Below are 20,503 nucleotides of genomic sequence, written 5' to 3'. Positions count from 1 at the left end.
CCAGAAGGTATAAAACACGAGAATGTTCTTCTGTTTGTGACTGATGCAGCTCCTTACATGAAAAAAGCGGCTCGTGCTCTTAAAGTTTTATTCCCCAAAATGTTGCATTTGACATGCTTAGCTCACAGACTCCATAGAATTGCCGAGCACATACGTAGATTGTTTCGAAATGTCGATCGCCTAGTTTCCAACGTCAAGAAAATCTTCCTCAAAGCACCGTCACGTGTGCAGTTGTTCAAGGAAATGGCACCTGAGATTCCGCTACCTCCTCAGCCCGTTTTGACTAGGTGGGGTACATGGCTCTCTGCTATACTCTACTATGCTGCAAATTTTGAAAAGATAAAATAAATCGTCAACTGTTTTGAAGAAGAAGAATCTGCTGCAGTCAGCATCGTCGGTGAAATCATGCAGAAAAATCCCTCCACCGCGATCTTGTGTTTGTTGCTTCCAATTTTGCAAACTTCCCACAAGCTATCACTTCCTTTGAGAAACGTGGCGAAACATTAGTGAATAACTTGAAGGTTTTCAACAAAGTAACTGACGATATTCGTAAAGTTCCTGGCGATGTACAAGGGAAAATGTGAGAGAGTGATTTTAACTAACAAAGATCTTGAAGAAATATAAAACATAGCTAAAGTTCTCAAAGGTAGTTGTTATGCACAAGATATCAACATGAATATAGAGTCTGTAGCTTGTTTCGGGTATGCACCAGCGACCTCAGCTGGGGTAGAAATAAGTTTTTCACAACTGAAGCATATGCTGTCTGACAGATGGCATAGTTTAACACCAGATAATGTGAAAAAATGCTGGTAGTTATGTGCAACCAGGCAACTTTGGTCATTTAATGTAGTATACCTTTATAATTATCATTTTTAACCATATTTTGGTGGTGGAAATAAATGCCTTTTTATGCTTTTTTTGACACTAAATGCCTTTTTCGTGCCTTTTTTGTAATTTTATTATGCCTTTTTGCCTGCCTATTTCAGAGATTTTTAGCGGCAAAACATCCTGGCTCTACGAATAATAATTCATATATCTCAGTAAGGGCTCATACAATTTCTTCTCTAACTACCAACAGCGTGCTTGCAAGTGGGGGGCGGAGGAGGGGTGGGTGTTTATAAGTAATCTTGTTACTTCTACTTGAAGACGTGTGCTTTTGTCCTTTAACTGTGCCTTACTACACTGATGTGAAGAAAATTATACCGTTCCCTCATTAATAAAGTGTTTAATTTGTGAATGATTATATGGACAGATCAATCAGAAAAAGCTTAAGAAATACGAAAAGGAATACTTGGTACTGCGGGAACAACAAGCACAGCAGGAAGACCCAGTTGAAAGATATGAGGTAGGAGTAGATAAGTGACGCGCAGGCACCTGCTATCCATGCTCGACTGCATTTGTCACTACATTTGCTAAGAACACTTCAATTAAAATTTCCCCTCAATTTCCAAAATTTCCTTTGTGCCAATTTATCTCCGAGCAGGAAGTTCTCCGCATGCACACTCAAGTATACCTGGTATTTTGTTTTTTGTTAAAGTCCTGATGTGTGTTGTCAGCTGTCTATTTCTACGTGAGCTGGGTTAACATTAATGCAAGTGCTTGATGTGGGTGCTGCCGCACATCCCATCAGCGGCCAATAATGAATTGGGCTATTCGGAGCTGTTAGAAGCAGTCACACCACTTGCCAGCAGTCACATCTCTCGCCTGTCACCGAAAGGCCCAGTGTTTATGATGATGTGCGTTGAATGTGATTTACATTATATCCCTTCCTCCACAAATGGCCAATGTTTGTTAACACCAATTACAGAAACATTGTGAAAGGGTTTGGACAAACTTGACTGTTTTCTCTGGAGTGGCAGAGTTTGAGGGGAGTATATAAAATTATATAGGACGCATCGATAGAATAGGCTGTCAGAACCCCCTTCCCCAGGGTGGAAATGTCAAAGACTAGAGGGCATTGTTTTAGGGCAAGAAGGCCAAAGTTTACAGGAGATGGGCGGGCAAGTGTTTTTACAGTGATGGGTGGCGCTCACTGCTAGGGGTAGTGGTGGAGGCAGTTATGAAATGCCGTTTGTAAGGCTTTTAGAAAGGCATATGGAGGGATACGGATCATGTGCAGGCAGAGTAGGCTAGTGTAACTTGGCATCATGTTCGGCTCAGAAATTATGGGCTGAAGAGCCTGTTCCAGTGCTGTAATGTTCAATTTTCTATTTTATAAATTGCAGCTATTTCATGCATATTGGAATTCAAACGCATCCAATATTCTAAAATAGTAAAGATGCTTTTTAACTGATCTGAGTAAATTGTATGAAAAATCTAACTTTGCCAATCAATTAATTTCCCAGCAGCAAAGGACTAAAACATATCGCTGCTCTCTTTCTGTCTCCCAGAGTTAACATTCATTTATATTTCTTGTAAATTGCATTGATTAATGGAAACAACAGTATTCCAGACACATTAAACCCGACCTCTACACAAAATAGGTTGTAACTTTATCACTTTTTATTTGGATGTTTCTCCTATTATTGATACCTTAACGCCTATCTGCTGAAGCTTGAATATTTAGTCTACAAATCTATTTGTCCTTTCACATGAAATTAATTAAAAAATGATGGCTGTTAAAAATGTATCCATTTTCATTTAATTTCAAAGGCTTAAAGTTCAGTTTGGAGAGATGTATCCTGGTCTGAAGGTGATGATCTAGAGATTAAGTGTTTCTGCTTTTCCCCAGCGTGAGAACAGACGTCTGCAGGAGGCCAATATGAGGCTGGAACAGGAAAACGATGACCTTGCTCACGAGCTGGTTACCAGCAAGATTGCACTCCGGAAGGACCTGGACAATGTAAGGCCAAAGTCCGAATCTTGTTGACCGAGCTAAGCTGTAATTGTTGCCTCTTTTATTTCAGCATTAATTGGATAAAATATACACATCAATGGTTCAATGTGCTTTTATTGTTACATGTGCAAAGTGCTAACACAGTGAAATTATTTTTCTTACAAAAAGTCCAGTGGAGTATTGCCATACCCCTGATCCGCGATTAGCAAGTATACAGAAATAGTCTACTGAGCCCTCGTGTAAGAGGCGCAATGTTTCGGCACGACCTCTATCTTGTGTTATGGAGAATCAAGGAACAACAGATGCTGGAATCTTGAGCAAAGGACAAAGTGCTGCAAGAACTCGGTGGGTCAGGCAGCATCTGTGGAGGGAATGCAAAAAGACTTTTGACCCTCATGTTAAGAAGGGAGTCGATAAAAACATTGCCTGCTAATTCCCTCCACAGATGCTGCCTGGTCAAGTGAGTGCTTCCAGCCCTTTGTGTTCTGCTCCATATTAGTTTAGACAGGCAGCGCAGAAACAGGCCCTTCAGCCCACCGAGTCCGTGCCAACCAGCGATCCCCATACACTACCACTATCCTACACACTAGGAGCAATTTACAGTTTCTTACCAATAAACCTGTAAATTGAATGTCTTTGGAGTGTGGGAGGAAACGGGCATGGTGGCACAGTGGTAGAGTTACTGCTTTACAGCGTCAGAGACCCAGGTTCAATCCTGACTACAGCTGCTGTCTGTACGGGGTTTGTATGTTCACCCCCTGTCCTGCATTGGTTTCTCCGGTTTCCTCCCACATTCCAAAGACAGAGGTTAATTGGCTTGGTATAAATTTAAATTACCCCAGTGTGTGTAGGATAACGTTAGTGTGCGGGGATCGCTGGTCGGCATGGCCTCGGTGGGCCGAAGGGCCTGTTTCCGCGCTGTATCTCTAAACTAAACTAAACTAAGTTGGAGCACCCGGAAAACCTACACGGTCACGGGGAGAATGTATAAATTCCGTACAGCACCTGTAGTCAGGATCGAACCCGGTCTCTGGCCTTGTAAGGCAGCAGCTCGTGCCGCGCTACCTCGTATCTGCCGCATCAACCAGGCTGATTAGCAACGGTGATTGAGTCTGAAGAAGGGTCCAGACCTAAATTGCCACCTTTTCCCTCTCTCCAGAGATGGTGCCTGACCCGCTGAGTTACTCCAGCATTTTGTGTCTATCTTTAGCAAAGGTAACGTTGGCTAATGATAAAACCCATGGTTGTTTGTTTCATGCGACATTTACAATAATGTGCCTCACAGAACAGTAAGCAGAACCCAAGCATAATATGTTGGCAAAGCAGTTCAATGCTTAAAATTCCATCTTCCCCGTTAATATATGTATATTAACTCGCGCTATATCTTGTATTATGTTGCTGCTGAGCGTTTCATTTTTTGGTTACTTCATTATTTCAATTTTTCAAATAGCACCATTAAAAAAATGCTAACCGGGCAAGTTGTAGAATTGTTGAATTACCAACATTTTACCCACAATAATTTCCTTCCCCAGTTTGGAAGGGTGATATCATGTGGCGCATGTTGGTTATCTCTGAAAAAGTAACGTGAAATACTCAATCATTATTCAGCTCCAAAATGTCCACTGTAATCTCTGTCTACAGATATATAGTGAATCTACCGTCTGCCCCCCCTCGCTGTTGTGTGTGAGCATATGTGTTCTATGCTCTAAATATTTAATGTGCTAGCATATTGACAGCTTATTACCTCTCCTACCATGTTGAGCACAGTTCTAAATTATTCCCTGATTAAGATTCAGAGCAATGTATATCCCAGTTGTAAAGCAGGTGTTGGAAATAATATCAACTGCCTGGTATATTTCTCAGCACTTTAGCTGATGGTTTACATTTATTAACAAGTAAGGTAATTTTACCTTATTACGCTTGGGTTCTGCTTGCTGTTCTGTGATGTATATGTTGCATTAAACAAACAGCTACGGGTTTTATTAGTTGCTGACGTTGCCTATGCTAAGCAGCCCAGTTGACGCAGCTGATCAGGCGGCATTGGTGGAAACTACTGCAGTGGCTTTTCCTATTAAAAGCATATATAGTTTGAAACAACTAGTGAATAGGGAGAGTAGTGCAAAAGTCATATTGTTAGTTTGCAGAAAGGAAAGTCACCAAGCTTGTTTGGCAAAGACTTATCCAATCAACATCACTCTCGTTGTTCCACTTTAGACTTTGGAGACCAAGCGCAGAAACAGGTCCTTCTCCCAACCACGTCCGTGCCAACCAGCATTCACCTCGTACACTAGAACTATCCCACACACTGGGGACAATTTGCAATTTACAAAAGTTAATTAAGCTACAAACCTGCATGTCTTTGGAGTGTGGGAGGTAATTGGAGCGCCTGGACAAAACCCACGCGGTCACGGGGAACGTACAGACTCCATACAGACAGCACCCGTAGCCAGGATCGAACCCCGGTCTCTGGTGCTGTAAGGCAGCAACTCTAACACTGCGCCTCTGTGTCTACATTAATTCCATATCCCTATGCGACTTGCTCATTCAGATACCTCTCGAGATGCTCCACCATTTCACCTGATAGTTTATTTCATATTCCAAGCACTCTGTGAAAAAGATATTTCCATAGTACCCCTTGAAACCACCTCCCTTTCATCTTCAGCCTCCGCTCTCTAGTTTTAGATGCCCCATCTATGGGATACAGACACTGGCTATCGTTCTTACTGATGTGCCTCGAGCCTGCCACCTCTCAACCTCTGCTCCAGGGAAAGGTATTTTCTGCCTCCTTGCTGGATTACTCCCAGCCTGGTGTAGTGGCCAGAACTGTAGACAGTGCTGCCTAATCAATGTTTTTTCACAACTGTAGCATGACGCCCTGACCCCTGTAAACAATGCTCAGTCATTGAAGACATGCATGGCATTCGCCTCCTCGTCACCCTATCTGCTTCAAGGAACCACGTGTCTGTCCCAAGGTCTTGCCATTCAATAACTCTTCCTAGATTCCTGTCATTCACTCTGTATGTCCCCCCCTTACTTAACTACCAAATATGCACCACTGAGCACTTGTCTGTGTTGCATTCCATGTGCCATTCCATCGCGCACTTTCCCATTTGTTCTAGATCCAGTTGTAATCTCCTTGCCAACCTTCTTCGCTATGCACGATGCCACTGATGTTGGTGTCATCTGTAAACTTACTAGTTATTCTTACCTTGGTCACGGTGGTGCAGCGGTAGAGTTGCTGCCTTACAGCGAATACAGCGCCGGAGACCCGGGTTCGAACCCGACTACGGGTGCTGTCTGTAAGCAATTTGTATGTTCTCCCCGTAACCTGCGTGGGTTTTCTCCGAGATCTTCTGTTTCCTCCCACACTCCAAAGACATACAGGTTTGTAGGTGAATTGGCTTGGTAAATGTAAAAATTGTCCCTAGTGTTAATGTGCGGGGATTGCTGGTAGGCGCGGAACCGGTGGGCCGAAGGGCCTGTTTCCGTGCTGTATCTCTGAACCAAACTAAACTACATTCTCATCCAAATCATTAATATATACGATAAACTGCAGAGAACCCAGCAGCAATCCCTGCAGCACACCATTGGTCCCAGGCCTTCTATCTGAAAAACAATTCTCCATTACCCCTTCCTGACTCCTATCACAAAGGTAATTTTGTATCTCGGTTAATTGGCCTCATAGGAATGTGGGGAGTGGATGAGAAAGTGGGACAACATAGAATAAGTGTGAACATGTGATCGACAGCGGGCTGTTTCTATGCTGTATTTCTTTCTTCAGAGAAACAATTTAGGGCTTCCTTGTATTCAGAAAATAAAATGTCATAAAAATAAATCATACTGGAGTTGTTTGTATCTAGAATTTTGAAAATGAAGGCAAACCTTGGCTAATGGAAAGTGAAGTCTGAAATATCTTGTTTCTATTGAATGTTTGAAACAAAATTATCAAACTGGCGGAAAGAAAGTTTTTTAAATGGGTTTATTATTTCTTCCTGCAGGCAGAGGAGAAAGCAGATGCATTAAATAAAGAGCTCCTTATGACCAAACAAAAGTTAGTCGATGCAGAAGATGAAAAGAAAAGATTGGAAAATGAAGCCGCTCAGGTGAGCAATGATTGTGGACATCGCTGGGCATAACTCGACACGCCAACCCAACATAGCTCCAGTCTCATTGCAGTCTGATGTGTTACTATATTAAAGGACGTGTAGAAACGCCATCAGTAGCTACATTGACAATTGCGCTAAGCAGAACAAAGAACAACATAGCACAGGGACAGGCCCTTCGGCCCACTATGCCTGTACCAAACATGATGCCAAATTAAACTAATGCCTTCTCCCCACACATGATCCATGTGCCTATCTAATGCCTCCTAAATGCCAATATCGCATCTGCCTTCCCCATTTCCCATGTCAGGGCCCTCCAGGCACCCATCACTGTCTGTCTGTGTGTAAAAAAAAAAAACATGCCATGCACAGCTCCTTTAAATTTCCCCCCTCTTGACTTAAAGCGATGCGCAAGTGTTTGCCATTAACACACTGGGGAAAGCCTGATTACCCAACCCAACCCAACCCAACCCATTTTTATCAGGTCTCCCCTCAGCCTGTGACCCTCCAGAGGTATCAGTCCACGTTTGTGCAACATCTTATAGCTAATTCCCTCTAATGCAAGGAGGCATGTCTTGTGCACAGACAGTGTGGGCTGAAGGCCCTGTTCCTGAGCTACTTTCTATGTAAGCTACACTGGAGGTAAATAACACTAGCCAGGTAAACAACCTGCAGGTATGTGGGATATAGGAGGACATTGTAACACCTGGAGCAATCAGGTATGGTCATGGAGAGTGTGTGTGAAGACATCACAGCTGGTTAAGGTTTCCGGGGTCTCTGGAGTGCACGGTGGCAGAATCTGCTGCCTCTGTGCTCTTTGCATGGTCCACCGTACCTGAGCAGCCTGACAGAATCGGCTCTGGGAGTAAATGATTTAGTGTAGTGTGTTCCCCAGTGGCCCAGTGCCGTTCACAACGTGAAGCCATTTTTATTAAGTTTTATTAATTTTTTTCAATCGCATTTATCAACTTAAACATCTCTAAAATCCAGTGCTTTTTATTTGTGAAGGTAGTTCCAAAAAAAATTAAAAACTAAATAGATGTACAGCGGCCACCAGTGCTGTGTGTACAGTTATAAGTGTACTGGCACCTTTTGTTTACTGATATAACCACACATATGAGATTTGTGTCTTAAGTATTAAGTATATTTAAAATCTTCCCCCCCATTTTGACACTACGCTGTAAAACTAGCAGTCAAAAATTCAGAAATTCCTAGACTAAATCACAGCTTTCAACCTGGTAAAATAGCTAAAAATGTATTATACATCCCGTGTGAAGGGATGGCAGTTTGCTGTCTTGTCAACATTTTGGTTCTTCATTTGTTCAATGTGAGCACACTTGCCAAGGTCACTATTTAATGTCCATCCTGATGGGCTGGAGGCGAAGGTGGTAGTGAGTTGACGTCTTTGAACATAGAATAATACTGCACAGGAACAGGCCCTTCGACCCGTGCTGAACATGATGCTTAGTTCAACTCATTTCCTCTGCTGCACGTGATCCATGTCCCTCCATTCCCTGCCTTTGCATGTGCCTGTCTGACACAGTGCCATGGCCTCTGCCTCAGCCTCCGCCACCACCCCTGGCAACACGTGCCACGACCCACCACTCTGTGCAAACCAAAATACTTACCCTGCATATCTCCATTAAACCCTGCCCCTCTCACCCTAAAGCTATGCCTCTGATCTTTGACATTTGCACTCTGGGGAGAAAAGGATCTGACTGTCGACCCTATCTATGCTTCTAATAATTTTATACACTTCTGTTAGCCTCTGATGCCCCAGAAAAAAACCAGTCCAACTTTGTCCAACCTCTCCTTATAGCTAATGCCACCTAATCCTGGCAACATTCTGGCAAACCTCTTCTGCACCTTCTCCAAAGCCTCCATGTCCCTGCCTTGAACCTCGGTAATCCATGATGAAGGCACAATACTACCGATGTTGATGTCGTTTCAGCCAGTCCAGTGTGGGACCGGGAGGGGAACCCTGCTGCCACACTAGGTACCAGCAGAGATTCACGTTGCTGAATGCATGTTAGAAGTTTTTAAACTGAGTGTCGCGCTAGAGCAGCTTCAGTTGTGTCTGTGCTTTCAATGCAATGCCTGGCTCTGCTTTTCACAGCTGAAGGAGATGTGCCGAAGAGAACTGGACAAAGCAGAATTGGAAATAAAGAAGAACAGCTCCATCATCAGTGATTACAAGCAGGTCTGTAACTGCAGTTGTTTTTCGGGTTGAGGGCTGTCTGTACAAATCGGTGCTGCCGAGCGTTGTGGCTTAGTTGGTGTGCTTGCTCAGAAGCCAATGATGGGCAAGACATTTCAGCATGATCTGAAAGAAATTGTGAAATACAAAATGTGAAATAGTAGAATTATGCAACAGTTCCATTAGAAATTTGAAGTACAATGATCTGATACCTGGAATATTCATCGGACCGGTTTTCCTGATTTCCTCCACAGTTTTCTAATTTATATCCCGCTTCTCTCTGCTTGGCATATTTCAGGGGAAAAGTGGAGTGTGTTGGTTTAGACCCATCTGCCTCGCTGGTTATATATAACCAGCTCTGATGGTGTTGTGATGATGGTCTAATCCAGGAGACATGCATTTATATTCCACTACTAAGTTTCAAAGTTAACGTTAACTGATAGTTTGTGTAAGAAAATGAGACTGAGTGTAATGGTCACTGCTAGCTCATTGTCCAGGAATACTTTCTATTTCGCTGAGCAAGGCTACCTTGCCGTCGCATCTTCAATCCACTGCTCACCCAGTTACCAGCACTGGAAGTGAGCAGTTTGAGGGGCGGCGTGGCCTACTCCTGTCCTAATATTGTGCTTTCTTGCGCAAGGACCATCTAAGATGCTCTTTAAAACATACTTTTCACCAACTTTAATGTTACCTGTAGTGATATGGTGTAACGTTTTATTTGTTAACCCTCCCAAGTTTTATTTAAAGGCTTCACAAATGTCACAGTAGTGTTACGCGAGGTGCAGCTGCCCCACAGCTCCTGCAACCTTGTTTTAATTCAGACACTGGTGCTGCCTCTGTGCTCTTTGCATGTAATCCCTGTGACCACATAAGCATCCCCTGGTCTCTGGTGTTCTTCCAGTTCCAAAAGATGCGCTGGTTAGTAGGATTACTGGCCGCTGTAAATGATCCCTGTGGCTGGTCAATGGTTCGGGTGAGGGAATGATCTACAAGGAGATACAAAGGGGAATGGAATAGATGTGATTCCCCGGGTCCTGCATAGACTCACTGGCCTCAAGGCCCATGTTGGATGATCTAAGGAAAAATAAGTGTATTTGCCAAATGACTAGGAGGAAAATGTCTTTAGTTTAGTTTAGAGATGCAGCGTGGCCCACCGATTCAACGCCGATCAGCGACCCCGCCACCGTGCCTCCCAAATCTATTCCCCATTTTTGGGGAAAGAAGGCATCTACCCCGACGTGTCCCCTCTGTGGCTGCAGTCCTAAGCTCTGATTGCTTTTGAGGTGACTGAGTGAAGCCATATCGAAACCCATCACTGTCCCCTTGGGCAATAATCCACTCCTGCCCTTTTAGCCTTAAGCTTTGTTTTGTAAATGATCACATGATCCCTTCAAACACCATGCAGTTGGCAACTAGCCAATTAAATGAGTGTCTCCGGAAACCTCTGCTGCTCTTTCTCAGGCCTTCCTTTGAGTTATTAAGCTTTCCTTTGTTTGGTTTTAAACCTGCGATAGACTTGTGTCCTAATCTTCCCTTCTGTGAAATGCTGAGTGAAGAGTTTGCTTTGTGTTGTTCAGTTCACTGGAGCTGCAGTTAATCTCCCTGCCACTAGAAAGCTCCGAGCACTGGTTTCCCACCTTATCTTTCTGTTCTCTCATCATTTTCAACATTAAAAGTGCAAATTCAGCAACGGACTGTGCATCTGGTGCTTGTATAAATAGGAAAGTCTTTCAAGAGCATTTCTTTTGATTATCATTGCATCCGGTGCGGGTGGGCGTTTATTTTAATCCTACTTTGCAAATTGTGGCATGTGGATTTTCTGCATATTTAAAGGCTTTGTCTTTTTAGATCTGTTCTCAGCTGAGTAAGAGACTGGAACGGCAACAGATAGGAAATAAAGCCGACCTGGATCAAATTCGGGTGAGTCACTGATCAGTCTGACCAGGGTGGGGGTTAAATATTGAAAAACAAAACCATTGCAGGTACTGGAGATGTTAATTGGAAACTGAAAATGGTTGGAAACACACAGCAGGCCAGTCAGCATCTGTGCAAGGTGAAACGGCTAGCGTCCTGGACCTGAAATGTTTCTACCTCCATGGATGCCACCAAACCTGTTTACAGTATCTTCGGGATTTAATTATTTTGAATTTTTTGTGTTTTGACATCGTTAATCGTTTTAGATCTGATAGAATGCTTTGTTATTGGAGACGCATAGAGTCGTAGAAACAGGCCCTTTGGCCCAACTCACCGACACCAGCCAACAATGTCCCAGCTACCCTAGTCCCACTTGCCTGCGCTTGCTCCATGTTCCTCGAGACCTGTCCTATCCATGGGCCTGTCTAACTGTTTCTTAAATGTTGGAATAGTCACAGCCTCAACTACCTCCTCTGGCACTTTGTTCCATACACCCACCACCCTTTGTGTGAAAAAGTTACCCCTCGGGTTCTTATTAAATATTTTCCCCTTCACCTTGAACCTATGTCCTCTGATCTTCGATTCCCCTACTCTGGGCAAAAGACTGTGCATCTACCCGATCTATTCCTCTCATGATTTTGCATGAATTGGCTTCGGTAACATCTGTATCTTCCTGCAGTTCAATGCTTTTCTCATCGTGGTTACCCACACAGCCTGTGTTTGTATTGTCTGCAAGCTTCACAGCTAAACAATGTGAGAGCCCAGACAACTTGCTGATTTGGAATCATCAGAGCTGCAGGTGTGCATTCCGCACAGTTCACATCTCCACCAATGTTGGTGTTGTCTGCTAACGTACTAACCAACCCATCGACATTTTCGTTCAAATCATTCATGTAAATCACAAACAGCAGAGGTCCCAGCACAGATCCCTGTGGAACCCCACTCGTCACAGAGCTCCAGTCAGAATTACACCCTTCCACAAAAACCTTCTTCCATCTTATGAGTAAGCCAGTGTTGGATCCAGTCGGGGGAATCCGACGATAGACATGTGTAGGAAGGAACTGCAGATGCTGGTTTAAACCGAAGATAGACACAAAATGCTGGAGAAACTCAGCCGGTCAGACAGCATCTCTGGAGAAAAGGAATAGGTGACGTTTTGGGTCGAGACCCTTCTTCAGACTGGGAGTTGGGGGAAAAGGAAATGAAAGATAGAGACTGTGATATAGTGGGATATAGAACAAATGAATGAAAGATATACACACTGAATTGCCTTTTCTATTTTGAAATGCAACATTCACACGATTACCCAAATAGTCACTCTTTGCCCCATCTTCCCCTTTCAGCTTTGCTAAGTGACCATTTCTTCTGCGACATCTGAATCCATTCTTTCATCTTCACCAACTATTTCCCTTCTCACGACACCTATCTGTGCAATCCCAGTAGATAAACTCATCCTCTCATCTCTGCCCCTCCCACCATCCAGGCACCCAGGTGAGGTGAGTGATTCGATTGCATTTCTCCCAATTTATTATACTGTGCATGATGTTCCCAGTGTGATCTCCCCGGCAGCTGGAGAACGCATGCAGCATCCGTTACCACTTGGCTCAATACCTCCATTCAGTCAGCAAGGGTGACTCTGGGCTCCATCCCCACCACCCGTCTTTAGCCTCTGGCGAACGATACGAACGAAGCCCAATGGAAACTCAAGGAGCAGCAACTCATTTAACTTCACGAAGGGGCGGCACGGTGGCGCAGCAGTAGAGTTGCTGCCTTACACTGCCTGAGACCCGGGTTCGATCCTGACTACGTGTGTTGTCTGAATGGAGTATGTACGATCTCCCCGTTACCTGCGTGGTTATTCTCTTGGTGCTCCGGTTTCCTCCCACACTCCAAAGACATACAGGTTTGGAGGTTAATTGGCTAGGTAAAATTGTAAATTGTTCCCTAGTGCGTGTAAGATGGTGCTTAGCGTGTGGGGATCACTGGTCAGCGCAGACTTAGTGGGCTGAAGGGTTTGTTTCCGCGCAGTATCTCTAAACTAAACTAAACCGGTTTTACTTGATATGTGATCATCGTGATGATGTCAGTCAACTGACATTGTGATGATGTCAAATGCATTTCGTTGTCTAATGCATTTCGTTGTCTCTGTACTGTACACTGACAATGACAATTAAAATTGAATCTGAATCTGAATCTGAACTGGAGACTTCATGGTCGGGGTATTTGTTCTTCTGTTTTCAATAAGATGGTGGTTACTCATTAAATGCAGTAGGTTTATAACATTCTTCCCATTCACCACTTCACACCTACTTAAGGCAAGACTCCAGTATGAATAGACTGGACCATTTCCCACCCCAGCCAACACTTCAAACCCACACACAGCCTGACCTCAGTCTGCAAACACAGGGCCCTTCTACACGCACCCCCCTCCAATCACCACTTCACACCCAATTACCCACACCCTCCTTGCTGAACAACATCACTTCATCAACAATACAAATAGAGGAGGTGGAGAGGTTTTTCAGAAGACAGGAAAGCCGGAAATCTCTAGTACCTGACAATGTTTCCCGCTCTATTCTCAAGCTCTGTGCCAAACAACTACACAGACATGTTTTAACCAGTCCCGGCAAACATGTACAGTCCCTGCCTGCTTCAAAGCCTCCACTATTGTCCCACTACCCAAAAAGGCATGGATTACTGGTCTTAATGACTACAGGCCTGTCGCACTGACCTCTGTGATCATGAAGACACACAAAAGGCTTGTGCTGGCCAAGCTGAAAAATATCACGATCCCCCTGCTGGACCCTCTGCAGTTTGCAGCCTGCACTTCATCCTACAGTACTTAGACCGCCAGGGGACCTATGCGAGGATCCTGTTTGTTATTTTTAGCTCTGCATTCAACACCATTGTGCCAGAGCTACTACACTCCAAACTTTCTGAATTGACTGTGCCTGAACCCCTCTGTCGGTGGATCACCAGCTTCCTGACAGACAGGAAGCAGCATGTGAGGCTGGGAAAGTACATCTCGGACCTGCAAACGCTCAGCATAGGAGCACCGTAAGGCTGCATACTCTTTCCTCTACTCTCTCTACACCAACAACTGCACCTCCACCGACACCTCTGTCAAGCTTCTCAAGTTTGCAGTCGACACAACCCTGATTGGACTGAGCTCCATAGATGCTGCTGCACCCGCTGAGTTTCTCCAGCTTTTTGTGTAACCTTCGATTCTCCAGCATCTGCAGTTCCTTCTTAAACCCTGATTGGACTGATCCTGGATGGGGAGGAATCTGCCTACAGACAGGAAGTGTCACAGCTGGCGTCCTGGTGCCATCGCAACAACCTGGAGCTCAATGCTCTTAAGACGGTGGAATTGATTCTAGACTTTAAGAGAGCTCCCCCTCCCACCCCACTCACCATCAACAACACCACAGTCACATCTGTGGAGTCCTTTAAGTTCCTGGGAACCATCATCTCCAAGGACATTAAGTTGGGTTACCATCGACTCCATAGTCAAAAAGGCACAACAGAGGATGTACTTCCTATGGCAGCTGAGGAAACACAACCTGCCACAGGCAATGATGGTCCAATTCTACACGGCCATCGTAGAGTCTGTTCTCACTTTCTCCATCATGGTCTGGTTTGGCTCAGCCACCAAGCACGACACCTGGAGGCTGCAATGAATCGTCCGATCAGCTGAGAAGGTTATTGGCTGCAACCTTCCCTCCATTGATGAACTGTACACTGCAAGGGCCAGGAAGCGAGTGGGTAAGATCATATCTGACCCCTCTCACCCTGGCCACAAACTCTTTGAATCACTTCCCTCTGGAAGGCGACTCCAGACTGTCAAAGCTGCCACAGCCAGACATAAAAACAGTTTTTATCCACGAGTAGTTGCTCTACTCAACAGCCAAAAACCTGTAGCCTCCCTTTGATCTGGTATTTTGTTGGTTCACATGCTTGATCAATGGTGTTTTATCATTAATGTTTTATTATTATTAATGTTTAGTGTTTTCTGAGTCATTCGTGACTGTCACTGCATGTCATGTTGTTACTTGTGGGTGGAGCACCAAGGCAAAGTCCTTGTATGTGAATACTTGGCCAATAAACTTACTTACTTCATAGAACATTATATTAACATTGCAGGGGGGAATTGTAAGGTGCCATTAGGTATGGAGCATATAACTTTAACTGTAATTGAAGTTTTTTTTATCTCCACATCAGAAATGTTTTCATTAGGAAGGCACTGGCTAATCTCTCCCTCCGCCTCTCCCTCTCCCCTTCTCCCCCTCCCTCTCTCCCTCTTCAGGGGAAAGTTGAAGGCTGTGATCGTTGCCGAGAACTCTTCAGCAAGGAGGGGACACTTAAAATTGTCAGCACTTCCAAGGATATCTCTGAGGAATATCAAGATAAAGAGAAGGAGTTACTGAAGCACCAGTTGAGGGAAATGGAGCTGGAGTTGGCTCAGACCAAACTGCAGCTGGTGGAGGCAGAGTGTAAAATACAGGTGGGTGTGTCAGGGTGAACGCCATCAGCCTGTTTGAACAAATAACTCACGGGCTACTGATGCACTGGTAAAGCTGGAGTCTCCCTCCAAAGAAAGTCTTGCTTATGAACCATTGGTGCTTTTATTTTGCTTGAACGTGATGTTAACTTGGGAGATGGTAAGGGGAATTGTGAACGAAATGTTGAATGAATCGACAACATGTCCAAGCTGCCTTGTGTTGAGATGCATGAATCATGTGTGGCTATCTTGCAAGTGCTGACCTAGTTAAAAAGGGAAGGTAGACAAAAATGCTGGAGAAACTCGGCGGATGAGGCAGCATCTATGGAGCGAAGGAAATGGCTAACGTTTCGGGTCAAAACCATTCTTCAGACTGATGTGACGGAGGGTGGGGGGGGGGCGGGAAAAAGAAAGGAAGAGGTGGAGCCAGAGGGCTGAGGGAGAGCTGAGAAGGGGAGGAGCAAGCAGGGACTACCTGAAATTAGAGAAGTCAATGTTCATACCGCTAGGGTTTAAACTACCCAAACGAAATATGAGGTGCTGTTCCTCCAATTTGTGGAGGGACTCACTCTGGCCATAGAGGAGGCTTAGGACAGAAAGCTTGGATTCGGAATGGGAGGGGGAGTTGAAGTGCTGAGCCACCGGGAGATCAGGTTGGTTATTGTAAACCGAGTGGAGGTGTTGGGCGAAGCGATCGCCAAGCCTGTGCTTGGTCTCACCGATGTAGAGCAGCTGACATCTAGAGCAGCGGGTGCAATAGATGAGGTTGGAGGAGGTGCAGGTGAACCTCTGCCGCATCTGGAAAGACTGCTTGGGTCCTTGAATGGAATCAAGGGGGGAGGTAAAGCGACAAGTGTAGCATTTCCTGCGGTTGCAAGAGAAAGTGCCCGGAGACGGGGTGTTTCGGAGGGGGGGGGAGGGACAAATTGACCAGGGAGTTACAGAGGGAGCGGTCTCTGCATAAAGCAGACAGGGGAGAGGTGGGAAGATGTGGCAAGTGGTGGGATCACGTTGGAGGTGGTGAAAATGTCGGAGGATTATTTGTTGTATGTGACGGCTGGTAGGGTGGTAGGTGAGGACAAGGGGGACTCTGCCCTTACGAGTGGGGGGATGGAGGGTGAGAGTAGAGTCACAGGGTATAGAAGAGACCCTGGTGAGAGCCTCATCTATAGTAGCAGAGGGGAACCCCCGTTCCCTAAAGAATGAGGACATCTCCGATGCCCTGGTGTGGAACCCCTCATCCTGGGAGCAGATGCGGCGTAGACAGAGGAATTGGGAGTAGCGGATAGAGTCCTTACAGGAAGCAGGGTGGGAAGAAGTGTAGTCCACATAGCCATGGGAGTCAGTGGGGTTATAGTGGATGTCGGTCAGGAGTCTATCACCTGCGATGGAGATAGTAAGGTCAAGAAATGGTAGGGAAATGTCGGAAATAGTCCAGGTGTATTTGAGTACCGGATGGAAGTTAGTGGTGAAATCGATGAAGTCAGTGAGTTCTGTGTGGGTGCAGGAGGTAGCACCAAAGCAATCGTCGCTGTAGCGGAGGTAGAGGTCGGGGATGGGGCCACTGTACGGCTCGAGCAAGGATTATTCGACGTACCCTACAAAGAGGCAGGCATAGCTAGGGCCCATGCTCGTGCCCATAGCTACGCCTTGTATTTGGAGGAAATGGGAGGTCAAACGAAAAGTTATTAAGGGTAAGGACCAGCTCCGCTAGGCGGAGGAGGGTATCAGTAGACGGGGATTGCTAAGGGAGCAAAAAGTGAGCAAGGTGATGCAAGTTAAACATTAAAATACAGTCTGTGCCAGCAGGGAGAGTGATAAGTGCAATAATAACGAGTCTAAGCATGTGTGAAAATGTTGTCTTAAAACAGTAGTTTGATAGCTGGGTCGTTATTTTGTCAGGTTGAAGTACATGTTAAAATTCTCGTTCCATGCCTACTTGTACCAAAGCCTGCCTCCCCGAATGGAAATCTTTCCTAATGTTCCTTAAGGGCAAAAGCATTCTCTAGTTTCACCAGAACCTGCAGTCTCAGCGTAAAAGTGAGCATACAGGAGAGGGGGAAATATTTCTTGCCCTCCTAGGCAGTGAACCGCAGGGACTTTTTACTCAAGAGTTGAGAACGATAGGTCTGTGCGGTCAAGGGAGTTAGAATTGGGCAGGATGCTGGAACTGGCAGATCGAACGGCATGATCCGCAACCGTGCTCGTTCACTAGTGAAACATTTTTTATGGGGATTTCTTCCCTTGTCCTGACCAGACACCAGTCACTTGTTGGGCCTCATCTGACTCTGTTTTCCATGTGAATTTGCTAATGTCGTGGGGCCATTTCCCTCCGTGAAAAGGACTCGCGGGATGGTTGTTGCTATTTCTCAATCAGCGCATGCAAAGCCGTGCAGTGGCAGACTACAGGTTGAGAGGGCCAGTGTTGTAACCCTTCCACTTTGTTTCCAGGACTTGGAGCACCACTTGGGACTGGCGTTGAACGAGGTGCAGGCGGCAAAGAAGACCTGGTTCAACCGAACGATAAGCTCCATTAAAACAGCCACGGGTGTCCAGGGCAAGGAGACCTCGTAAGGAAGTCAGCGGGCGGATGTGGAAAGGAGGACAATGCTGGTCAAATAGCACTCACGTCTGTTACATATTAGGGGATCAGGCTGTGTATTCTTGCGTGCCCAGCCTGTGGATTAACATGGTTAACAGATCCCCACCCCAACAAATACCACAAGAAATGGCTTTTACCTTTAGAATGGTCTTTATACTGCTGATGTTTAACACACGCGAGGCCCCTTTTCCGGTAACTTTGGCTCTCTTCTGCTGTCCTCGCACACGAGGCCGCCCTCCTCTTCTGAGACCTTGCACAGTCAAAGTCAAACTTAAGTACAGAGACAAAAAAATAAACTAACCGTTAACTTGAAACCGGTTTTGATTTTGCATCGTCTGCGTACTCCTTTTGATATCAATTTATTTGTGATCGGTTTGAAATCAAAGTTGGTAAGTAAGCAAAGAAATCACAGTTCTGCGGAGACGCTGAAGTTAACCTAGTTTTTAACACTCGCCGGGTTTCTAGTGGGGTGTCTGTAGAATGGAGGCCTTTGCACCTTAAATGTACCTATTTATAATGGTTTGTGTTCTGCTGTTAGACACATGGACTGCGTGTGTCTGAGAGGCACTGGGTTGTACATAAACGTGACTCAAGTTTGGTTATTTTTTAATTCTGCTTTGTTTTTGGTGTCCCAATGCTGCCTGGTGTAATATTTTAGCACAAACGTGCTAGTGCTTTGTCCTTAGTGTCATACCACTGTCCTATTTGTCTGATGCCAAATGTGTTGTGATCTCCTCAACATTAAATGTGGACATTGTATTAGAATACCGTAATTAGGGTGCACTGTGTATACTTCATGCATTGAAATATATACTGGAAAATCTACCACCTTTGATTCCCATGTTGTCCTTCGTTATGCTACGAGTTAGTGCTACCAGATGTAAATGGCTCACTGGCGTATGGCCCAGTCTCAAAGGTTGTCTTGTGGCGCGGCAGGTTGGGTGTACGTGTAAGTCAGCTACATAATTGTGTTTTACATGGTGATTGTTCAAAGACAGACACGTGCTTGAGGCTAAGAGCGTGCGGAATCGAGAGTCGTACAGCACGGAGACAGACCCATCGTCCCAACTCGTCCATGCCGACCAAGATGCCACATCTACGCAAGTTTCTGCCCATTTTGGCCCATATCCCTCTAAACCTTTCCTCTCCATATACTTGTCCAACTGGTTTTAGAGTTACAGCGCGGAGATTTTACATTTATACCAGGCCAATTAACCTACAAACTTGTACATCTTTGGAGTGTGGGAGGAAACCGAAGATCTGAGAGAAAACCCACGCAGTCACGGAGAACGTACAAACTCCGTACAGACAGCATCCATAGTCGGGATTGAACCCGGGTCTCTGGCACTGTGAGACAGCCACTCTACCACTGCGCCATCGTTTCGCCCTTTAAAATGTCTTTTAAATATTGCCTCAACAACTTCCTCCATCTGTGTGATAAAGTTACACTCTGATTCCTCTTGTTTTTCGGGCCTCACCTTAGACCTATGCCTTTTAGATCTTGAATCCACTTCCCTGCCTAAAATACTCTGCATTCACCCAATATATTCCCCTCGTGATTTTATACACTTCTACAACATCAACCCCTCCTGTACTATGTGGAATAAAGTCTTATCCTACTCGCCCTCCCTCCATGCCTTATGTCTCGGCAACATCCTCGTAAATCTTTGCTGCATTTTTTGAAGCTTAATGGCATCATTACTATAGCAGGGTGACCAAAGCTGGGCCTTAGGACCTAATGATAGAATGAAGGCTCGCTGTGGTGGAAGGAGAATGCAAGCCGTGCTGGCAATTGGCAAACGGCTCATCAGTGATCAGGAGTTCACTGTCTGGGATGTAGCCCATGTGTGGCGTGGTTATTTCACAACCGCCCGGCATTTCTGCGTGTGACCTCTGAGCAATCAACGCCTTCATAAAATACCACGTCATTTGTCGAGTTGTTGTCATGTTACACAATTACTCACTTCTAACTTTGTATTGTTCCACGTAGTGTATGCATAGATTCACTTCATCAGCGCGTGTGAAAATAAAATGTTTCTATCCCAAGCAGACCATAGCTTTAGTATCTAAAGCAAAGGGGAACACATGCATGTAAGGTGACTTGCCAAACCTCCTTTGTCTTCTGAGAAAGTAGAGGCGTTGGTGTGCTCTCTTGGTCGTGGCTTCAAGATGGTGTTTGGGCTTCTCTTGCACTCGTACACCATAAACTCGTCCCCATCTTCCAACCCACCTTAGTTGAGAAAGCACTGGCCTGGAACAAGCTGTATCCCACACGCAGGTTTATGACCATCTTACCAGTGGAGCTTGCACCAAAATTACCTGCAACCCACAGAGGGAAAGGCTGAGATGT

At 45.2% G+C, this 20,503-nt stretch overlaps 1 protein-coding gene across 7 annotated transcripts in view; it reads left to right on the top strand.

Annotated features, from left to right (window-relative positions):
• The window catches only part of LOC129711885 (rab GTPase-activating protein 1), a 154,372-nt gene extending 135,394 nt beyond the window's left edge, over nt 1-18,978 (top strand). For all 7 annotated transcript variants that reach the window (XM_055659877.1, XM_055659881.1, XM_055659880.1 and 4 more), the window contains 7 exons: nt 1,253-1,345; nt 2,732-2,842; nt 6,835-6,939; nt 9,056-9,139; nt 10,985-11,056; nt 15,357-15,554; nt 18,003-18,978. In XM_055659877.1, coding sequence (XP_055515852.1) covers nt 1,253-1,345; nt 2,732-2,842; nt 6,835-6,939; nt 9,056-9,139; nt 10,985-11,056; nt 15,357-15,554; nt 18,003-18,125 — 786 coding nt within the window. In that variant the 3' untranslated portion in view covers nt 18,126-18,978. The remainder of the gene's footprint in view (nt 1-1,252; nt 1,346-2,731; nt 2,843-6,834; nt 6,940-9,055; nt 9,140-10,984; nt 11,057-15,356; nt 15,555-18,002) is intronic.
• Nucleotides 18,979-20,503: the final 1,525 nt, after the last annotated feature.

Source organism: Leucoraja erinacea, chromosome 31 (genome assembly GCF_028641065.1).
Source record: "Leucoraja erinacea ecotype New England chromosome 31, Leri_hhj_1, whole genome shotgun sequence".
Lineage (NCBI taxonomy): Eukaryota > Metazoa > Chordata > Chondrichthyes > Rajiformes > Rajidae > Leucoraja > Leucoraja erinaceus.
This window is presented reverse-complemented; position numbering and strand designations above follow the sequence as displayed.